Consider the following 20657-nt stretch of genomic DNA (forward strand, 5'->3'; position numbering starts at 1 on the left):
AACCGAGGAAGGACTTATACAGTAAATGGTAAGGTCCTGAGGAGTGTTGTGGAACAGAGGGACCTAGGAGTACAAGTACGTAATTTGTTCAGAGCGATCTCACAGGTGGATGGGTTGGTGAAGAAAGCAGTTAGCATGGTAGCCTTCATCAATTGACACATTGAATATAGAAGTTGGGATGTTATGTTACAGTTGTATAAGTTGTTGGTGAGGCTGCACTGGAGTATTGTGTACAGTTTTGATCACCTGTTGTAGGAAAGACATAGTTAAACTGGATAGTGTGCAAAGAAGATTTACGAGTTGCCAGCATTGGTAGCCCTGAGTTATAGGGAGAGGTTGGCCAAGAGGTTGGAACACAGGAGAATGAGGGATGATAATGGGGACTGCAGATGCTGGAGAATCCAAGATAATAAAATGTGAGGCTGGATGAACACAGCAGGCCCAGCAGCATCTCAGGAGCTGACGTTTCGGGCCTAGACCCTTCATTAGAGAGGGGGATGGGGTGAGGGTTCTGGAATAAATAGGGAGAGAGGGGGAGGCGGACCGAAGATGGAGAGAAAAGAAGATAGGTGGAGAGGAGAGTATAGGTGGGGAGGTAGGGAGGGGATAGGTCAGTCCAGGGAAGACGGACAGGTCAAGGAGGTGGGATGAGGTTGGTAGGTAGGAGATGGAGGTGCGGCTTGGGGTGGGAGGAAGGGATGGGTGAGAGGAAGAACAGGTTAGGGAGGCAGAGACAGGTTGGACTGGTTTTGGGATGCAGTGGGTGGAGGGGAAGAGCTGGGCTGGTTGTGTGGTGCAGTGGGGGGAGGGGACGAACTGGGCTGGTTTTGGGATGCGGTGGGGGAGGGGGAGATTTTGAAGCTGGTGAAGTCCACATTGATACCATTGGGCTGCAGGGTTCCCAAGCGGAATATGAGTTTCTGTTCCTGCAACCTTCGGGTGGCATCATTGTGGCACTGCAGGAGGCCCATGATGGACATGTCATCTAAAGAATGGGAGGGGGAGTGGAAATGGTTTGCGACTGGGGGGTGCAGTTGTTTATTGCGAACCGAGCGGAGGTGTTCTGCAAAGTGGTCCTCAAGCCTCTGCTTGGTTTCCCCAATGTAGAGGAAGCCACACCGGGTACAGTGGATGCAGTATACCACATTGGCAGAGGGGTGACCTTATTGAGGTGTATAAAATCATGAGGGGCAAGGATGGGGTGAATGCATATAGTTTTTTGGCCAGGGATGCGGAATTGAAAACTAGAGAGCGTAGGTTTAAGGTGAGAGGGGAAAGATTTAAAAAGTACCTGCGGGGATACTTCTTCATGCAGAGAGTGGTGCCTATATAGGATGGGCTGCCAGAGAAAGTGGTTGAGGAGGTACAATAGCAACATTTAAAAATCATTTGGATAGGTACATTGATGGGAAGGGTCCAGAGGGATACGGACTAAATACAGGCAGTTGGAACTAGCTGAGTGGGCACCATGGTCAGCATTAAGTGTGGAGCTGGATGAACACAGCAGGCCAAGCAGCATCTGTGCTCCTAAGACTTTGTTATTTTGGATTCTCCAGCATAGCAGTTCCCATTCTCTTTGACCATGGTCAGCATTGACCCGTTTGGGCCGAAGAACCTACTATATTACTGTATGACTCCATAATGGAGTGAAATTTGTTTGGGAGTCAGTAGTGGTATTGACCTTGACTTCAAGGACATTTGGTAAGGGAGGCATTAGTCTTGAAATACAATGCAGGGCATAACAGATTTGAGCTTTGTATGATTAGTGTAAATTTGGAAGAACCTTCATATTGCTATTGAAAGGGAGCATATCAATGATTAGAATAGAAGCCCTCAGTACTCGAGATCACAAATGAACAGGAAGAGATGTTATTGGATGGAATTTTTAAAAATATTTGTTTTTGGGATAATGGCATCACTGTCTATTATCCTATAATGGAGAAAGGAATGGGTGAAGATGGTGGGACTGTGAAGATGATGAGGTAAGAAAGCGAGCTACTGTTGCTCTGGATATTTGATCAGTGCTCTTAGTAAGGAATCAGAATATATAGGAAAACTGGCAATGATGTTTCAGAACTTCAGAAGGAAATGCTGTAGTGGAGCAGCAGTTGGAATGATATGTAAGATAGAACTAGAATTTGTTTTTAGGAGAATGTTGAAAGCTTGGAAAATCATAAACACCATGCTGATAGGTAGTGAGAGTTAGGTGAGCTAAATGATGGAAACGCCGAAAATTGAGGTAGGGATTCAGGAAAGGGATTGTGGCGTGCAAGGCAATGATTTGAAATGTAGTTGCAACCTTGATTTTATCCACATTTGCAGTTCGTTGTCATACTGGAACACGCACTAAGAAGAATTCCAAGAAGATGGCAAAGAGAAACATAGAATTATTTCTCTTTCCATGAAGAACTTTAGTAGTTTTTACTTGCTGTTCGTTACTTTTCTAAATCCTTGAATAAATTCCAAATGTATTTGTGTCCTTTTAAAACTTATTGCTAATGCTTTTGTCAAGAATCCGAGTTTCAAATAAGTTGTTTCCAGAGTGGAAAACAAATGAGAATGATTTATTAATAAACATTATTTCCAATCTATAAAACTTTAGTTTTATTCTCATTTTGCTGAGTTTTGAACCAGAGAATCCCTACAGTGTGGAAGAAGGCCATTTGGCCCATTGAATACGCACTAACTCCCTGAAGAGCATTCCAATCAACCCCAGCCCCACCCTATCCCTATAACCCTGCATAACCAAAGCTCATCCATCTAGCTAGCATACCCCTGGAATATTCCCAGGGCAATTTAGTATGGCCAATCCAACTAACATGCACATCTTTGGACTGTGGGAGAAAACTGGAACATCTGGCAGAAACCCACGAAAACATGGGGCGAATGTGCGAACTCCACATGGGCAATCAACCAAAGCTGGAATTGAGCCCAGGTCCCTGGTGTTGTAAGGCAGCAGTGCTAACCACTGAACCAACGTGCCACTCCAGAAGTGGCTGACGTTTTTCTTGTGCACTGGTTTAATTTCACAACATTTTCATTTTTTTTTCCAGGGTTCCTTGTGGATTGCTGAAATGGGCTATTTCTTATCTTACTGGACCAAGGTTGACACACAATTAGCTGCTGTTCCTAGCTGGCATGCAATTGGTCATTTGTTTTGTGACAATTTTAGTTAATGACATTACATTTGCCTGATGTTTTAATGTTGATCCATGTTATTTATTTATATCAGTATTGAACACCGCTGCCTCAGGTAAAAATAAACTGACACACACCAGGGATAGGGATGCTAGTATAACACTGCACGCATGGGCTGTTCTTGGCAGCACTTAGCTGTTGACTCAGAGGAAGTATGGCCTGAAACAAGTATCTGTCCATACACCTTTCAAGCCAGAAATAACGCACAGCCCTGGAAGGCAAAGGAATTGGAACAAAATGAATGATTCCATGTCCTTAATTTACATAAAGTTCAATTTCTTTTGGGAGTTTTGGAGCAGACTAATGATTAGCCTTGTATTGAAGGTTATATAATTATAATAGATAACAATTATAACTAAATACTGCTCTGAACTGCTCATTGCTGTAATTTTGGTTTGTGTGTATTGCATTCATATCAAAGTCCTTTTATAATTTTTTTAGAAAATAAAAAATACTCAATTTTTTTTGTAGTTTTAGATGACTGAATTGCTTTTAAACAACAGAGCTATCTATCAAAATGTAATGTGCATATGATTTTTGCTGTAACATTGAACCCTAAATTTGTTGTGATAACCATGCAGTTATTGATTTGTTCCATCGCTTTGTCAACTCCACTTTTCAGTTTCTTAGTTTCAGCAAAACCTTCAGTGACTTATATACGGATCATTCCCTTGTAGGACATTTTCATTCCTTGTTCAAGCCCAAGAGATTTAGATAATACATCTATTACTAAATCAGGCTGTACTACATTAGATTCCTGTACTAAGCTACTGATTATTTAAGATTTTAGAGTAGAGTTGTAGCTTGGGTTGTGGATGTTGTGGTTGGTTGGCTCACTGTTGTTCTGCAGTCGTTTCATTACCCTGCTGGGTAACATCACCAGTGCGGCCTCCGATGAAGCGCTGTTGTGTTTTCCTGCCTGTTATTTAAGCTGTGGTGACCGTTAAGCTGGATTACCTTACTTCTGGTTTTCCTTCGCAATGAGCATATATAGGGTCTAGCTTTGTGTTTATTGATGGCTTTCTAGTGGAGAGCCAGACCTCTAGGAATTTCCATGCTTGTCTCTGTTTTGACTGTCCCAGGATCCCAATTGAATTGATAATTTTCCTTATCTATGTGGATAGAGATGAGTGAGTAGTGGTATATTTGTTGCTAATTGATGTTCGGGTACTGTTATTGTTAATTTCCTTCCTCTCTGTCCAGTGTAATGTTTGTCGCAGTCTTTGCAGGGAATCTTGTATATGACAGTGGTCCCGTCCATAGTGGGCAGTGGGGTCTTTGGTATGGGTTAGCAGTTGGCGTCGTGTTGATTTGGATTTGTGTGCTACTCTGTGATCCCCTGAGGGAGTTTGGTCAGTTCAGATGTGTTCTTGATGTAAGGTAGCATGATGTGTGTGTCGGGCCGTGTAGTATCTTCCTGGTGTTATTCGAGTATTAGACATCTTCTGACCCAGTTTTTGCATATCCATTGTCCTTGAACACCTGGAAGAGGTACTCCTTTTCTTTCTGGCATAGTTCTGTGTTGCTGCAGTGTTTGTTGTCTGTTTAAATAAGTTCTCACGCAACTTCGTTTATGTGTGTTAGGGTGGTTGCTGTTGAAATTCAGAACTTAGTCTGTGTGTGTGGCTTTCCTGTGTACCTTTGTTAGGAATTTCTCATTGATCCTGCGTTCCATCATGACTCCTAGGAATGGGAGCTGTTTGTTCTTTTCCTCTTCTCTGGTGAATCTGTTCCCGGTGAGGGTGTTGTTTATTTGTTTGTGTCTCCTCTAGTTTGGTTCATTTAATAATGACGAAGGTGTTGTCCACGTAGTGTATCCATAGTTTCGGTTGGATTGGCGGAAGGGCTGTACTTTCAAGTCTCTGTATCATTGTTTTGGCTATTAGTCCAGAGATAGGTGATCCCATGGGTGTCCCAGAGATACAATCTGGCTCCACAGATATGACAGAGACCAAAGACCCACTACCCACTATGGACAGGACCAATGTCATATACAAGATCCATCCCTGAATCAAAGGAGGTTTGGAAAATTAACCCAAATTCATAACTATCTCACTCATTACTAAGAATCATACAGTACAGAAGAGGCCCTTTGGCCCATCAAGTCTATACCAGCAAAACTACTCTAAATCTATACTAGTCTCACTTTCCACCTCTTGGTCCATAGCTTTAAATGTAATGACTTTTCAAGTGCTCATCCAAGTAATTTTTAAAGGTTGTTAGGTTTCCTACCACAACTACCCTCTCAGGCAGTGCATCCCCATTCCCACCACTGATTGCTTGAAAAAGAATTTCCCCAAAGCCCCTCTAAACCTCCTTTCACCTTAAAATCCCTTGTTACTGACTCTCCAACTACGTTTCAGGGTTAAGTTCTACCTCATTAAAATTTCAACTATTTCTAAGAATCTAGGCTGAAGGTCTTTCTGGACTCGCGCAATTGTCAGCACTCAGCTCTGACATTTTACTGAGTACCACTTCTATATTTATTGTGATTTCCTAAGTTCCTCCCTCCCATTTCTTAGTCTTTCACTACTTCTGGGATGTTACTTGTATCCTGTGTGGTTAAGACAGATGCAAAATACATGTCTAGTTTTTCTGATGTTTCCTTATTTTGCATTAACTTTCCAATCTTGCTTTCCAAAGGTCCAGTACTCAACTTTTGTTTTTATTTACTTTTAGCATTTATGGAAACTCTTATTATCTGTTTATACTTCTGGCTAGCTTTCTCTGTACTCTAATTCTTCCATCATTCTTTTTATTTTTAATTTCTATCCAATCTTCTGACCTGCCACCTGCCTTTACACAGTTATATGCTTTTTACTTTCAGTTTAATCTTTAACAACTCTGCTTAACCACAGAAGTTTGGTCTGTCCCTTGGAATTTCTCTTACTTGTTATAATGCACTTATTTTGAAATATCCCCTTGCATTTCTGCCATTACATTTCTATTGTTCTATCTGTTAACCTAATGGCAAATTTCACATGATCTCTCTGCTTTCATTTCCTCTTAATTGCCCTAATTTTGATTTGTTAAAGATTGTCCAGGATCCATTCCTGTGTCCCTCATTAAAAGTGTAAAATTCAGTCATATTATGGTCGCTGTTACCTCGGGGCATCTTCAGTACAAAGCTGTTAATTAATCCTGTCTCATTATACAAGGCCTGATTGTGCACCCTGCTCGCTCATGTTATACAGTCATCGAGTCGTGCGGCACGGTAATAGACTTTTTGTTCCAACTCATCCATGCTGACCAGAGTCCCAAACACTCTCATTTGGCTCAGTCCCTGCCTCACCAAATTAATGTAAATCCTATCTGAGAATCCCCTCCATCAATTTGTCAACAACTGGATGTCAGATTCACCAGTCTGTAGGCCCTAGGCTTCTCCTTACAGCCTTTCTGAAATAAAGGCCCAAGGTTAGCCACTGCACCAGTCCTCTGGAACCCCATCTGTGGCTATAGATGATACAAATGTCTCTGCTAGGAGCCTTGCAATTTCTTCCCTAATTTCCCACGAAGTCCTGGAGATTTATCCGCCTTGTGCTTTTTTTTAAGGCCTCATGGGTCTACAGGATTTTTTTCTGTTCCTCATTTGCAAAGTCCATGCTCTATCCCTTGACTATCTTGACTATCAAGTTCAGTCTTCAGCCTGTGATGAGTTCGTTCATTAGAGCAAGGGGGATGTTGAGTTCCTGCAACAGATCTGTTTTATTTCTGGGAAAGGGAAGTTGATAACGTTGTCAACCTGCATTACAATTTATGATTGCTGCACAGCAACTGCTGCTGGAAAGTGGACATGCATGGCTGTTGGACGAAGGTTGAAATGGGACAGGTGCGTGAATTTCACTTGGCCTTTGTGATCAAATGTTCAACTGAAATGTATTTGGACCTCTCCTCCCAGCAGGTAAGAGATGCTGACAGTTGGAAAGTTTAAGACATTTTAGACTTTTTGTACACTGATGGTGTCAAGGAATTATGGAGTTAAGAGAAGTAAGGAGAGTTGTGGTACATATCAGCGGGATTTGTTCAAATGATTAAGTTGGCTGGAGGAGCTCAAAGAGTCTTACTCCTATTCTTATAATTAACTAGGCTGTCAAAAAAGTTTGTTTGGATAAGGTTGTCAGTGTTCACTAGTTTAGCTAGTATGTGAGCCAGCATTTTCAGGAAGCTAGGTGAAAGAAAAGGGAGATTCAACTGTAAAATGTTGACACATAGTATACATAAAAGCAGACTTGTAGATTATAGTGTATTATGGTGAGCAATGATTGTGTTGGAATGTAAGACAGTACCCTCCCACATGCAATTTTCTGCAGTGCTTTGGGCAAAAGTTTTGTTCTCAAGAAGCAATAGGGAGGAAATGGTTGCAGTCAAACCTTCCGTATGATTTCCAAGAAAATTCATATTGATCACAAATCCTACACAACTTGCACAAGTTAGCATACAAATATAAAATTTGTTTTCAAAAAGTTTATGCTAATACTTTGACAAAATGTAAATATTTTGTAAGATATACATAAGTGAAGAGTTTAAATTGTGTACTGAAATGCATGGATCTGTCCTTGGGTTTATTACTCATAATACTTTGTAACTGATATTATTTTCTGGATAATATTTCCCATACATCCCTTTACTCTATTGATTGACAGTCTGTTGGAGCTGGGCTTAAATGATAGTATCCATGGACTGATTGTTTGCGAAGTACATGGGCTACTCTATTTCATAGAAACAAAATAATGGCCACATCTGCAGTTCCCTCAGGATACTTGTTTTCCATATTTCCAATTTTTAAAACTTTGAAGATTGCAAAATACAGAACAATTCTTTTGGTCCTGAGAAAATAGATAAAATTTCCTGCAAAGCACTTTTTAACCTAGTCACCAGATGCTATAGACTGCCCAGGATCCTCCGTCATCAGTTGACTTTATTTCCTGTAATAAGACATGATACTCCCTGTATGAGTTGAAACCCCTACTATTCATTTGAAATATGCTTGAAATCTCATGTATCCCCATTTCCCTCTGTCAGGAGATGTAGTGACTGTGGCTTGCCAGGCACCATCCTCAAATGTATATTGGTTTAATATTAGGAACATTTGCTCAATGCATTGTATCAGGAAGTTTACATTGGACCAGACACTACATCATGTATTCCAGGTGTTCATTTGTTTCTTTATTTATCCAATATAAAAATTAAAATATGTGAAACCGTCTAAAAGCAGAACCAAGTTGACTATTGGATTATCACTGGTTTCAGTTCATCAACTCTACAACATCTTGGAGTTTTCAAGAAGCCTTTGCAACAAATGCATCTAAAACTCGAAAAGGTAAACCATTTAGTAATGAAGTAATAGTTGTGATTTTGATCTCAATTTAACAAGCATTCATATTATTTAACACAATGTATTAAAAACTAGAACATGAAATGAGGCAGAATTTAACTCCACCACTTCAATAACACTTTAAATTGGATTGTACTTCATCTAAGTTGTTCACATACTTCATTGGCCAGAAGCGTGATACAACTTCCATAAAGTGTGGCTATTTCATTCGCCCTACTTTTTTTCCCCCTCTGTCTCATTTTACACCCCCCACTTTTTCAAAATGGTGCATTCTTGCAGAATGAATCTAATGACTCATTAAGCACGAAGAGAAAACTGGTGAAACATGAAGGTTTTGGACAGGGAGTCAGAGTTGAGGAGGTAGGACAAGCTTAAATGATCAAAGCTGATCTGCCCTTATTGGATTGGAGCATCTCAAAAGTGCTGTAATATAGACCATCCAGAATCATTTCATAGATACAAGAGGATCAAAATTATCAAGGATTTGTTGATTTTATTCTTGTTTGTGGCTAAAAACATCACTGATTTGTCACTGAATTTTATTTAATGCAAATAAGTTCAATGAGGAATTGGTACTACTTATAGATGCCAAAGGATTCCCCACTGCCATTTTTATCTGACGATGATGAACTGTGGCATTGGCCCTTCCTCTGTGCACTGGTCTTTGGTAAACTTACTTATTCCTGAAAAAGTTGATAAGCACAGTGAAGCAAAAATATTAACCACTTTACTTTTTCTTTCAAGGACTTTTATAATGTTAGGTACAATGCTAAATCTTCTCTGAGAAGGTGCTGTTGAGAAAGGCTAGGTTTCCCCTCCTCCCTTCATTGGTACATTTTTTAATCTCTTTGGTCTGCAAGGTAACCTTGAAGTACAAACTGATCAGTTGCACAAAGAAGAGGTAGTGCATCTCACAGCTTGTCCTGGATTCCTGTTCCAGGTCAAAATGTTATTGGCTGCATTATGAACTATTTAATTAATCTATAAAAGCAAGCAGTAAATGTAATGCATAGTGCTCTACCATGGGCAAATCTATGTACATTCAGCTTAAAATATTTTATTTCCTACTATCATTATACATTTTAATAAATCGAATCAAAAATGATTGACTATTAAAATCCTGTCCTAGTTTTGATTTTTGCCAAAAATTTTCAGTCAGGTACGCTGGACAGACTTCTCCACAGGCTAGTCCATTTATGCTTAAGTATGTTTCCCCTTGAAAGACAGCAGCAACTGTTAAGCTGTCTTCTTCAATTTGGGTTGGAAAGATTTTCTTCTAAAATTAAATTTGCTTCTTCTGTGCCTTTCAAGTTAGCTGTAGATAATGGTTCTGTTATGTTGGTTTCGCATTTATCTGTAAGATTAATAGTGATTAATACAGAATGTGACTTTTTTTCAACATTTTAATAGTAATGATATTTCTTTTCCACATAAATAATGGACAATACAAATTGGATAATCGAAGAAAGGGAAAGAACCAGCTTTCAAATTTACTGTTTAACTGCCATCCTAAATTTTTAATGGTAAATCTTCCTGGTAAGGCAAGAAGTGTAGCTGACTTTCCAGTTTGAGACAGACTATCACATCTTGCTTCATTGCCACAATCTGGCAGAACTGAAGCCTTAAATTTCAGGGTTGTAGTTCTTAAATTAGAGCAGAATGCCATAGATTTTTATGGTTAATTATATCAGATAATTTGGAAAGATGTACTTTGTTTCAGTTACTGTTAAGACAGTATCTGGATTTCATTGGAAACTACATGTGGCATTTAATTTTCACGTCATTTTAATAGATCTGAAAAATTGTAAAGTTTTAACTGTTTCCTGTATGATTGAATTGTCATGAATATCAGACTGAAGCACCTATGGACCCCTATTATAGCTTCACCTAAGCTCAAATTAGGACTGGGGACTTACTTTTTAATTAGCCATAGGGTCACTCTTCAGCTTATAGGGTGGCACTTGTAGAACCAACTAAGAAAGACTAATCACAATTACATTTGAAGCAAAAATCCCCCAGGCAGCCGCCTTACAGGCTGCCTAACCTGCAGTTGATTGGCCTGAGGGTTAATGTGTTGGAGAATAAAAGCTGACTGGGCAGTTTCAATCTCTGTCTCAATGATAATGGGAACTGCAGATGCTGGAGAATCCAAGATAATGAAATGTGAGGCTGGATGAACACAGCAGCCCCAGCAGCATCTCAGGAGCACAAAAGCTGACGTTTCGGGCCTAGACCCTTCATCAGAGAGGGGGATGGGGTGAGGGCTCTGGAATAAATAGGGAGAGAGGGGGAGGCGGACCGAAGATGGAGAGTATAGGTAGGGAGGGGATAGGTCAGTCCAGGGAAGACGGACAGGTCAAGGAGATGGGATGAGGTTGGTAGTTAGGAGATGGAGGTGTGGCTTGGGGTGGGAGCAAGGGATGGGTGAGAGGAAGAACAGGTTAGGGAGGCAGAGACAGGTTGCACTGGTTATGGGGTGCAGTGGGTGGAGGGGAAGAGCTGGGCTGGTTGTGTGGTGCAGCGGGGGGAGGGGACGAACTGGGCTGGTTTTGGGATGCGGTGGGGGAAGGGGAGATTTTGAAGCTGGTGAAGTCCACATTGATACCATTGGGCTGCAGGGTTCCCAAGTGGAATATGAGTTGCTGTTTCTGCAACCTTTGGGTGGCATCATTGTGGCACTGCAGGAGGCCCATGATGGACATGTCATCTAAAGAATGGGAGGGGGAGTGGAAATGGTTTGCGACTGGGAGGTGCAGTTGTTTATTGCGAACCGAGCGGAGGTGTTCTGCAAAGCGGTCCCCAAGCCTCTGCTTGGTTTCCCCAATGTAGAGGAAGCCACACCGGGTACAGTGGATGCAGTATACCACATAGGCAGATGTGCAGGTGAACCTCTGCTGTGTTCATCCAGCCTCACATTTCATTATCTTCAATCTCTGTCTCAGTTCATTGAGGGCCTCAGTTGACGTGGAATAATGTCCCTTAAACTATATAACCAAATGCATATCTGTCTCTCGCAAATGGGGAGAGGTGCCACTGGTTCTTCATTTGCTATGGCTGAATACTTGCCTGAATCAGCTTTCATTTCTCGTAGTTCCTCTGGCAGTTCATTCCTTGAAAAGGGTACCTCTTAAGTCCCTTTTAAATCTTATCCCTCCACACCTTAAATCTATGCGCTCTAGTTTTTGTCCCACACCAGGGAAAAGACTTTGCTATCATGCCTCTCGTAATGTTATAAACCTCTAAGGTCACCCCTCAGCCTCCAATGCACCAGATAAAATAGCCCCAGCCTATTCAGCCTCTCCCTATAGCTCAAACCTTCCAACCCTGGCAATATTCTTGTAAACTTTCCTCCTCCACCACCTACCTACCTTCTACTTTCAAGCCAGTTCTGTATCCAAATGGCTAGTTCTTCCTGTATTCCATGTGATTAACCTTGCTAATCAGTCTACCATGAAGAGCCTTATCGAATGCCTTACTGAAGTTCATATAGATCACATCCACTGCTGTGCTGTCAACCGTCTTTGTTAATTATTCAAAAAATTCAATCCAATTAGTTGAGACATATGATCTCCCACACACAACGCCATGTTGAGGATCCCTAATCTGTCCTTGCCTTTCCAAATACATGTAAATCCCATCTCTCAGAATTTCCCTCCAACAACCTGCCCATCATTAGTGTCTGGCTCACCAGCCTATAGTTCCCTGGCTTTTCCTTACCATCTTTATTAGATAGTGGCACCACACTAGCCAACCTCCAGTCTTCCAGCACCTTGCCTGTGGTTATCCATGATACAAATATCTCAGCAAGGGGCCCAGCAATCGCTTTCCTAGCTTCCCACAAGAGTTCTAGGGTACACCTGATCAAGTCCCAGGATTTATTCGCCTTTGTGTTTTAAGACATCCAGCACCACTTGCTCTGTGACATTTTTCGAGATGATGTTATTTATTTCTCCATGTTATCTATCTTCCATATTCTTTTCCACAATAAACACTGATGTAAAATACTCCTTTAGAATCTCCCCCATCTCCTGTGGTTTCATACATAGGCAGCCTTGCTGATCTTTAAGGGGCTCTATTGTCTTCCCAGTTACCTTTTTGTCCTTAAGTTTGGATTTTTCTTAACCATATTTACCAAAGCTATCTCATGTCCCATTTTTGCCCCATGAATTACCTCAAGTATACTCCTACTGCTTTTATACTGTAAGGATTCACTTGATCTCTGCTGTCTATACCTGACATATGGTTCCTTCTTTTTCTTGACCAAAAACATCAGTTTCTCTAGTCATCCAGCATTCCTTACACTTACCAGCCTTGCCTTTGACCCTAACAGGAACATACTGTCCCTGGACTCATCTCATTTTCCAGCCATCCCTTTACCTGCAAACATCCGCTCCCAGTGAACTTTTAAAGTTCTTGCCTAATATTATCAAAATTGGCCTTCCTCCAATTTGGAACTTTAACTTTTAGGTCAGCTTGATCCTTTCCCATCGCTATTTTATAGTCCAAAGTGCTCTCCCATTGACATCTCAGTCACCTGTTCTGCCTTATTCCCAAAAGTAGGTCAAGTTTTGCACCTTTTCTAGTAGGCCCATCCACATACTGAATGAGGAAATTTTCTTCTACACACTGGACAAATTCCTTTCTATCCAAGCTGTTAACACTATGGCAGTCCCAGTCTATTCCTTACAAATTTGTTTCTCAATTTCCTGCTGTTCTATTAGAGGGTCTATAGTACAATCTCAATTAGGTGATCATCCGTTTCTTATTTCTCAATGCCACCCAAATAATTTCCCAGGACGTACTACCAGGAATATCCTCCCTAAGTACACGCCTAATCAAATCCTCCCCCCCGCCCCTTCCTATAGCATTTATACCATGGAACTTTAAGCTGCCAGTCCTGTCCATGCCCTGAATTCATTTGCCTTACCTGTTAGGCCTCTTGCATTAAAATAAATGCAGTTTAATTCATCATTCCTCATTCTCTGCTTTGTTCCTGACTGTTTGACTTGCACATTTTCCCAACTGTACCAGTCTCAGACTGATCTCTTTCCTCTATCTTCCTAAGTCCCCCATTACTGGTTTAAATTCTCCCGTACAGCTTGAGCAAATCTCCCCTTCCAATTCAGGTACAATCCGTCCTCCTTATACAGCTCACTTCTACCCCAGAAGAGACTCCAAGGATCCAAAAATGTGAATCCTTCTCCCCTGCATTACCTCCTCAGCCAAGTTTTCATTTGCTTCATCCTCTTATTCCTACCCTCACTAGCTCATGGCACTGGGAGTGATCCAGATGGTATTGCCCTTGAGGCCCTCCTTTTTAAATTTCTACCTAACTTGCTATATTCTCTGCTTGGAATCTTATCCTTTCCTCTTCCTATGTCATTTGCTGCCAAAACTCTCGCCTATGCCTTTATAACACTCACATTGGACTATTCCAGTGCTTTCCTGGTGAGCTTCCCATTGTCCACACTGGAAACACGTAATTTTATCCAAGGCGCTTTCATACCTGGGCCTTAGCCTATTCCCATCCATTCATGATGCTTGTCGTCCAAAGTCTCCAATTTCAAAATTCTCAATCTTGCTTTTGGATCTCTCCATGAGCTTTGCCCCTTCCCTGTTTCAGTAACATCATCTGGCTTTGTAAACCACAAATCTCTGTGCTTATACATCCTTGATTTTAACTACTCCATCACTGCTGATTGGACCTGAATTCCATATCTAAACTATTTGGCCTTGACATCAGGGCATCATTTGACAGCGTGTGACATCAAGGAGCCCTTGCAATATTGAAGTTAGTGGGAATTGGGGAAAACTCTGGAGTCATATCAAGCACAAGGAAGATCGTGATCAGAGATAATGGGAACTGCAGATGCTGGAGAATCCAAGATAACAAAGTGTGAAGCTGGATGAACACAGCTTGGCCTGCTCTGTTCACCCAGCTTCACACTTTGTTAACAAGGAAAATAGTTTTGGTTTTTAGAGACTAGGATATCGCTGCAAGTGTAGTGTTCTACGCAGATCCGGCTTCAGCTGCTTCAATGAAATTTGTCCATCACAAGATCAGCAATGGGAATTTCACTGATGATGGCACAATGTTTGCTATCATTCATGACTCAGACAACTGAAGTATGTCCATGTGCAATTAAGACCTGGACAACATTCAGGTTTGTGCTGATAAGTGACAAGCAACATGCTGCAGGGAACGAGCAATGCTATGCCCTGGCACTGAAATATCACAGACACACTGAGCAGAATTGTATGAGTCTGATTCTCCAAACTTGAATGATCAATAGGAACTTAACACGGAGGCTTGCGTTACAAATCCATATCCACAACTCATTAGGCCCTGTCTGCCGCCAGTTTCTTATCATTACCTCCCTGCGTTTTAACAACATACAGAATGAACAAATGAACAGAAAACAAGGAGAAAACAACAAAATCGCCGTTAACTCAGTGTCTGGTTTCAGACTTATAATGATAGGTTATGAGACTAAGCATGGTGCCATGGAAGGAGAAAATTAAACTGCAGAAAGTAAATTATCTTAAAAATAGACAAGAATCTAGTTTTCATTCTTTAAACAAAGTATTTGCCAACTTCTTACTTTCTGGTTCCACTGGGCTGCTCAGCTGATCTGACTGTTCTTCAGAAGCAGCCAGCATTCTCATTTGAAGAGATGATTGTGAAGAATTGTGGTTTGTATCTAGAGAGAGGGAGAAAACACATTGATTAGCACACATAACCTCGGGGGGTTTGAAAAAAAATGCTGCTTTCCATTCCCTCCCTGTTGCTTACTGGGTATTGCATTCAATCCAAGTCAGAGATCTGTTTTTACAATGTCTGCAGCAATATTCTGAGGCAGTCGGGAAATTAGATTAGATTAGATTAGATTCCCTACAGTGTGGAAACAGGCCCTTCAGCCCAACAAGTCCACACCGCCCCTTGCAGCATTCCACCCAGACCCATCCCCCTAATACCCACACACCCCTGAACACTATGGGCAATTTAGCATGGCCGATCCACCTAGCTTGCACACCTTTGGACTGTGGGAGAAAACCCACGCAGACACGGGGAGACCGTGCAAACTCCGCACAGACAGTTACCCAAGGCTGGAATCAAACCCGGGTCCCTGGCGCTGTGAGGCTGCAGTGCTAACCACTGAGCCACCGTGCCACCCAATGAAAATACATTGGGTGGAATTAAATCATGGCGGAGTGGCTCAGTGGTTAGCACTGCCGCCTCAACACAAGGGACACTAGTTTGATTCTATTCTTGGGCAATTGTCTGTATGGTGTTTGCACGTTCAAAGATGTGTAGGTTAAGTGGACTGGCCATGGGAAATGCATGGTTACAAGAATACAGTAGAATGGTGTGTCTAAGTGGGATGCTGTTCAGAAGGGTTATGAACCTGATGGGCCAAATGGCCTGTTTAGGCACTGTAGGGATTCTATAATTCAACAGGGATCTTGCCTGCCATTTGAAAAAATGACAGGAGTCCCATATTACCCCTCATGGGGCAGGCCAGATAGAAATAAGTTAGCCATTTTGGACCTACACTGAGATTCAGGATCCCAGGATGAAAGCCTACCAGTCAAAAGCTGAAAGCTAATCAGAGACTGGCAGTTCGCCATTAATGGCAGTCCACTGGGAATAGTTGCTCTTTCTGTATACCTAGGGAGGAGCCTCAGACCCAAGTGAGGGTGGGATGGAGTCTACAGTTTGGGTGGAGAAAGGTTTAAAGGAACAAGCAAAGGGTGACTCTCAATGGGACACCTCCTTCCTGCTGCCAGATTTCTCAATCAAGCGCCAAGTGCCTTTGAATGGTTAATTTCTCCTCTTCCTGGGAGACCACAAGCAAACCTTTGATCAACCTCGAAGGAACAAACATTTGGAGGGAGCATTAAATTCTTTCCTTAATCTCATACTTCTAGCTTGAATGTGAACTGGTCAGAATCTCAAAGATAGGAGCTGGGTTGCAATGAATGAAACTAAAGTGCATCCACCTGTTATTGAAAGGTATTACTATCTGCTAAATCTTATAAGCCCTCAATTTTCAAATTATAACTTTAATTTCTAACAAGTTTTCTTTAATGCACCAAGGAACATCTCAAACAAATTCTGAGTTTCCTGAGTCTTCTGTTCCAAGATGGGAAGCAAAATGGTAAAAATAGGTTGATTTTGTCTCGTGAAATGATCATTTCATCCAACTTAATTAGCTCTAAGATCGATCGAAGTCTGGCATCATGTGACCAGACCTTTTTAGCTGTTCTTTAGCTATTATCTCTTTACTACTTATGGTACAAATCAAAGTAAAGTGACTTGATATGGTGTATTGTATCACAGCAAATCCCATAGATTTCTATACTTGCTATATCTTACACATGCTGTGTTTATGATTAGTTGTTATGTGCTATGTATCGTATGTGTTGCCTATACCGAAATTCTGTATGAAATTAGCCTAGATATGAAAATAGTGGGAAGTCATTTCCCTAAATTACAAAGTCATGACCTTTTAATTACATTACTCAATTTTGGAGGAAAAATGGTAGACAAATAAAGGTAAAATACTGCAGATGGTGGAAATCTGAAATAAAGAAAATGCTGGAGAAACTCAGCAGGCCCAGCAATATCTGTGGTGAAAGAAACACAGTTAACCAATATGTCTGATATGATTCATCCTTAGTACTGAATTAAACGGTCAGCTCTACCTTCAGATGGTAAACATTCTTCATTGTTCTCTTTTTCTGCCCCTTTGTTTGTTGATTTTGAATACCATGATGTACGCTTCTCACTGCGGGTCACTTCATCCTGAGTTAGACTTTTTTGCAATGCTGCAGATTTCCTTGGAAGTGGTACAGGATTTACACTTTGCTCTTTGTTTCCTTGTTGCAGATTTTTCCTGCGAGGTGGAGGAAACAGGATTCTCTGGTCTCCTGATGTAATTTCTTGTCTTTTTGCTGCTTCTTTACGGTCAGAATCTGCATTCCTGCCTCCTGTGGATAACTGTCCTTCAAAATTCTCTCCTTTATCCGAAAAAAGAATGAAGACAACATCTTTAAAAATTATGCAAATATATGGATGCTGGTTTCTAAAATCTTCCTCTTCTCACCTCTGTGCACAAATGGCAGTTGTATCTCATTGCATTGTCACTTATTGTATCCCATTTCTGAAAGTAACTACTTTTCACAGCTCAGGGGGCAATCACTTGTCTGTCACTTTACCTTAATGGCAATCCTGATGCATAAATGTAAACAGTAACATTGGAAGGCCATTCAACTTACAAGCATAAAGACAAACCTTATTCTGTTTTCTGCTGAAGGAATTCTAGCAGATTATTCTCGTGCATACTAAACATAACAATTGTAACACCCAAGGATCACACTAGCAGAATTCAGTTACTCAAATGCTGGCGAATAAAATTGACCGTCTCTGATTTGTATAGATTAGTACTATAATGGCTCATTTGCCCACTACATTTCTGGTTGCCTGTGTTATGGTCTTAAAATTGGTCCATTTTAAAGATATTATCAAGCCAAGACCAGTGTCACTGCATTTGATCTGAACATTCCTTAAATCTTTGTGTTCTTCAGTTACGGCATCCTGTTGAGATTGATTATGAGAAATGGTATTTGCAGTATATTTTTCTTAGAACACAAAAGTTTCATCATACATATTTTGCCATAATTCATCAGCCTTGATTCTAATTAATAGATCCAGTTGCGGAACATAATGTTACCAAGGTGTTGGCTAGATTTACTACTGAAGTTAATATTAGTGATGAGAAGAAAAATCGGAGTTGGCACGTCCTCTACTTTGGTACAGTAAATCAAAATTCCAATTGTTTAGCCCCAATTTATTGTCTTTTCAAAATATTGTAAATATTCCACAAATAATGTTTGTGCTCATTGTCAGGAATGTCAGGACTATGCTTCGGTTTCAATCAGCCCATTGATGAGAAGGTTGCATGTGAAGAAAGGTGCCTTGTGGGTAGCTTAAAAGGCAGTGGGTAATGACCATGCAGCTGGAAGTCAGAAGTTATTGTCTTCGGGGGAAAAAGTGATGCAAAGCATGCGTACCTGCAAAACATTCAATAACTACCATTCTCCACAACAGAAAAGTCTTAAAAGCTGGAGAAATATAAAAATTTTACCTGCATTACAGGTTTTAGCCATATTGGCTAGTGCAGAAAGTTTCAAAGATTGAAGGGGAGGCTGCGGTTTGTTCTTTCCAGGGATTCCTTCTTAAAAAAAACATTAAATGTCAAATATCTCCTTTCTTATCTCAAACACAGTACACAAATGAAATGCCTCTACAAGAAAAATTGAGCATCACAAGATAAATACAGGTGAACCATTTTCACTCATTCATCTGGAAAAATGTTAGAGGTTCCCCACCTCAACAAGGCATATAGTTCTGTTACTGACTCTTTATGTTAAAATTCTTGGTGCAGAGAGATTTTCTGGTTCCATTCCTAATTTTTTCATTGAAAACTTTTAAGTTTGGAGACCAATGCACTTTAAGCTACTGTCAAGGTTTCGTTTGTAGCAGTCTCCTGCTCAGCAGCCATTATGAAGGATAAAAGTTTAAAGTTTCTCTAAATGTTCATAGCTCAGTTTCAACATGTTATCTAGCAGAATGCTGCAAAAGTTTAATGCACAAATATACTCTTTTTAATAACCTCACAAAGATCCTCAGTGTATCACAAAAATTCATGTTTACATTCAGTGAGCAGCAGTTTCTGGAAAGCTTCATCCTGTATTTGTGGTAGATTAGATATGTTGTTTCCATACTAATGCTGCATTAAAGATGTTGGTCCAAGTTTGGCTAGAGTCATTACACAGCACAGAAGTCACCTGTTGGCCTCATCAAGTATGTGCCATTTGTTTTTAGAGCAATCCACCAGTCCCATTCTCCAACTGGGATAACAAGGTGTAGAGCTGGATGAACACAGCAGGCCAAGCAGCATCAGAGGAGCAGAAAGGCTAACGCTTTGGGCCTAGACCCTTCTTCAGAAATGGGGGAGGGGAAGGGGGTTCCGGAATAAATGGGGAGAGATGGGAGGCGGATAGAGGAGAAGATAGGTGGAGAGGAGACAGACAAGTCAAAGAGGCTTGGATGGAACCAGTAAAGGTGAGCATAGGTGGGGAGATAGGGAGGACATAGGTTAGTCCAGGGAGGACGGACAGGTCAAGGGGGCGGGATAAGGTTAGTAGATAGGAGATGAGGGTGGGCTTGAGGTGGGAGGAAGGACAGGTTAGGGAGGTGGGGACAAGCTGGGCTGATTTTGGGATGCGGTAGGGGGAGGGGAGATTTTGGAGCTTGTGAAGTCCACATTGATACCATTGGGCTGCAGGGTTTCCAAGCGGAACATGAGTTGATGCTACCCGAAGGTTGCAGGAACAGGATTGTGGCACTGCAGGAGGGACATGTCGTCTGAGGAATGGGAGGGGGACTGGAAATGGTTCGCGACCAGGAGGTACAGTTGTTTAGTGCGAACCGAGCATAGGTGTTCTGCAGAGCGGTCCCCAAATCATTCTCCAACTGTTTTCCTGAAGTTCTGCAAGTTTATTTCCCTTAAGTATGCATTTAGTCTGTTTTTTAAAATGAGTGATTGTGTCTGCTTTCATCGTCATTGCAGGCAGACAGTTCCAGCAAATGATCACTTCATGACCCCTAGTCCTGTTACTTTCAGCTAATAAGAACAGCTCCAACTTGTCCCTTAATAAGGCTCCAAGGAGAAGGATCACAGCTTCTTTAATCTACTCTTGCAGCTAAATAGCCTCATCTCTTGAGTCATTATGGTATGTTTTCTCTGAATCCGCTCAAGAACCTGAGGCTTTGGTTGAGGCTTAACCAGAGCTTTCTAAAGCACAACTTTCCAGCTTTTGCACTAAGTGTGTCTATATATGAAGATCAAAATCCTATATTCTTTGTTGACTATTCTTCCAATTTGTTCTACTCCTTTTAAAGATCTCTGCACGTAAGCTCCAGGTCCATCTGACCCTGCAGGATATAATATATTAGACTCACACGGTCATTTGTTTGCATTAAATTGCATCTATTGGTTAGCAGCATGAGCAGACAACTATCTGTTGGTCCTGTCCTTACTGTTTGCAAACCTTGGGA

The 20657-nt window shown here is 41.2% G+C and overlaps 2 protein-coding genes across 2 annotated transcripts in view; one reads left to right on the plus strand and one right to left on the minus strand.

Moving 5' to 3' along the window:
* Positions 1-9896, plus strand: part of LOC125459727 (uncharacterized) — a 76453-nt gene extending 66557 nt beyond the window's left edge. The window contains exon 15 of the mRNA XM_048546493.2: positions 3054-9896. Coding sequence (XP_048402450.2) covers positions 3054-3120 — 67 coding nt within the window. The 3' untranslated portion in view covers positions 3121-9896. The remainder of the gene's footprint in view (positions 1-3053) is intronic.
* carmil2 (capping protein regulator and myosin 1 linker 2) overlaps positions 8310-20657 on the minus strand; it is a 175759-nt gene continuing 163411 nt past the window's right edge. Inside the window, exons 36-39 of the mRNA XM_059651643.1 lie at positions 18682-18771; positions 17240-17584; positions 15136-15234; positions 8310-9887 (exon numbers count right to left, since the gene is read on the minus strand). Of these exons, the coding sequence (XP_059507626.1) occupies positions 9784-9887; positions 15136-15234; positions 17240-17584; positions 18682-18771 (638 nt within the window). The 3' untranslated portion in view covers positions 8310-9783. The remainder of the gene's footprint in view (positions 9888-15135; positions 15235-17239; positions 17585-18681; positions 18772-20657) is intronic.

This window comes from Stegostoma tigrinum, chromosome 16, assembly GCF_030684315.1.
Source record: "Stegostoma tigrinum isolate sSteTig4 chromosome 16, sSteTig4.hap1, whole genome shotgun sequence".
Classification (NCBI taxonomy): domain Eukaryota; kingdom Metazoa; phylum Chordata; class Chondrichthyes; order Orectolobiformes; family Stegostomatidae; genus Stegostoma; species Stegostoma tigrinum.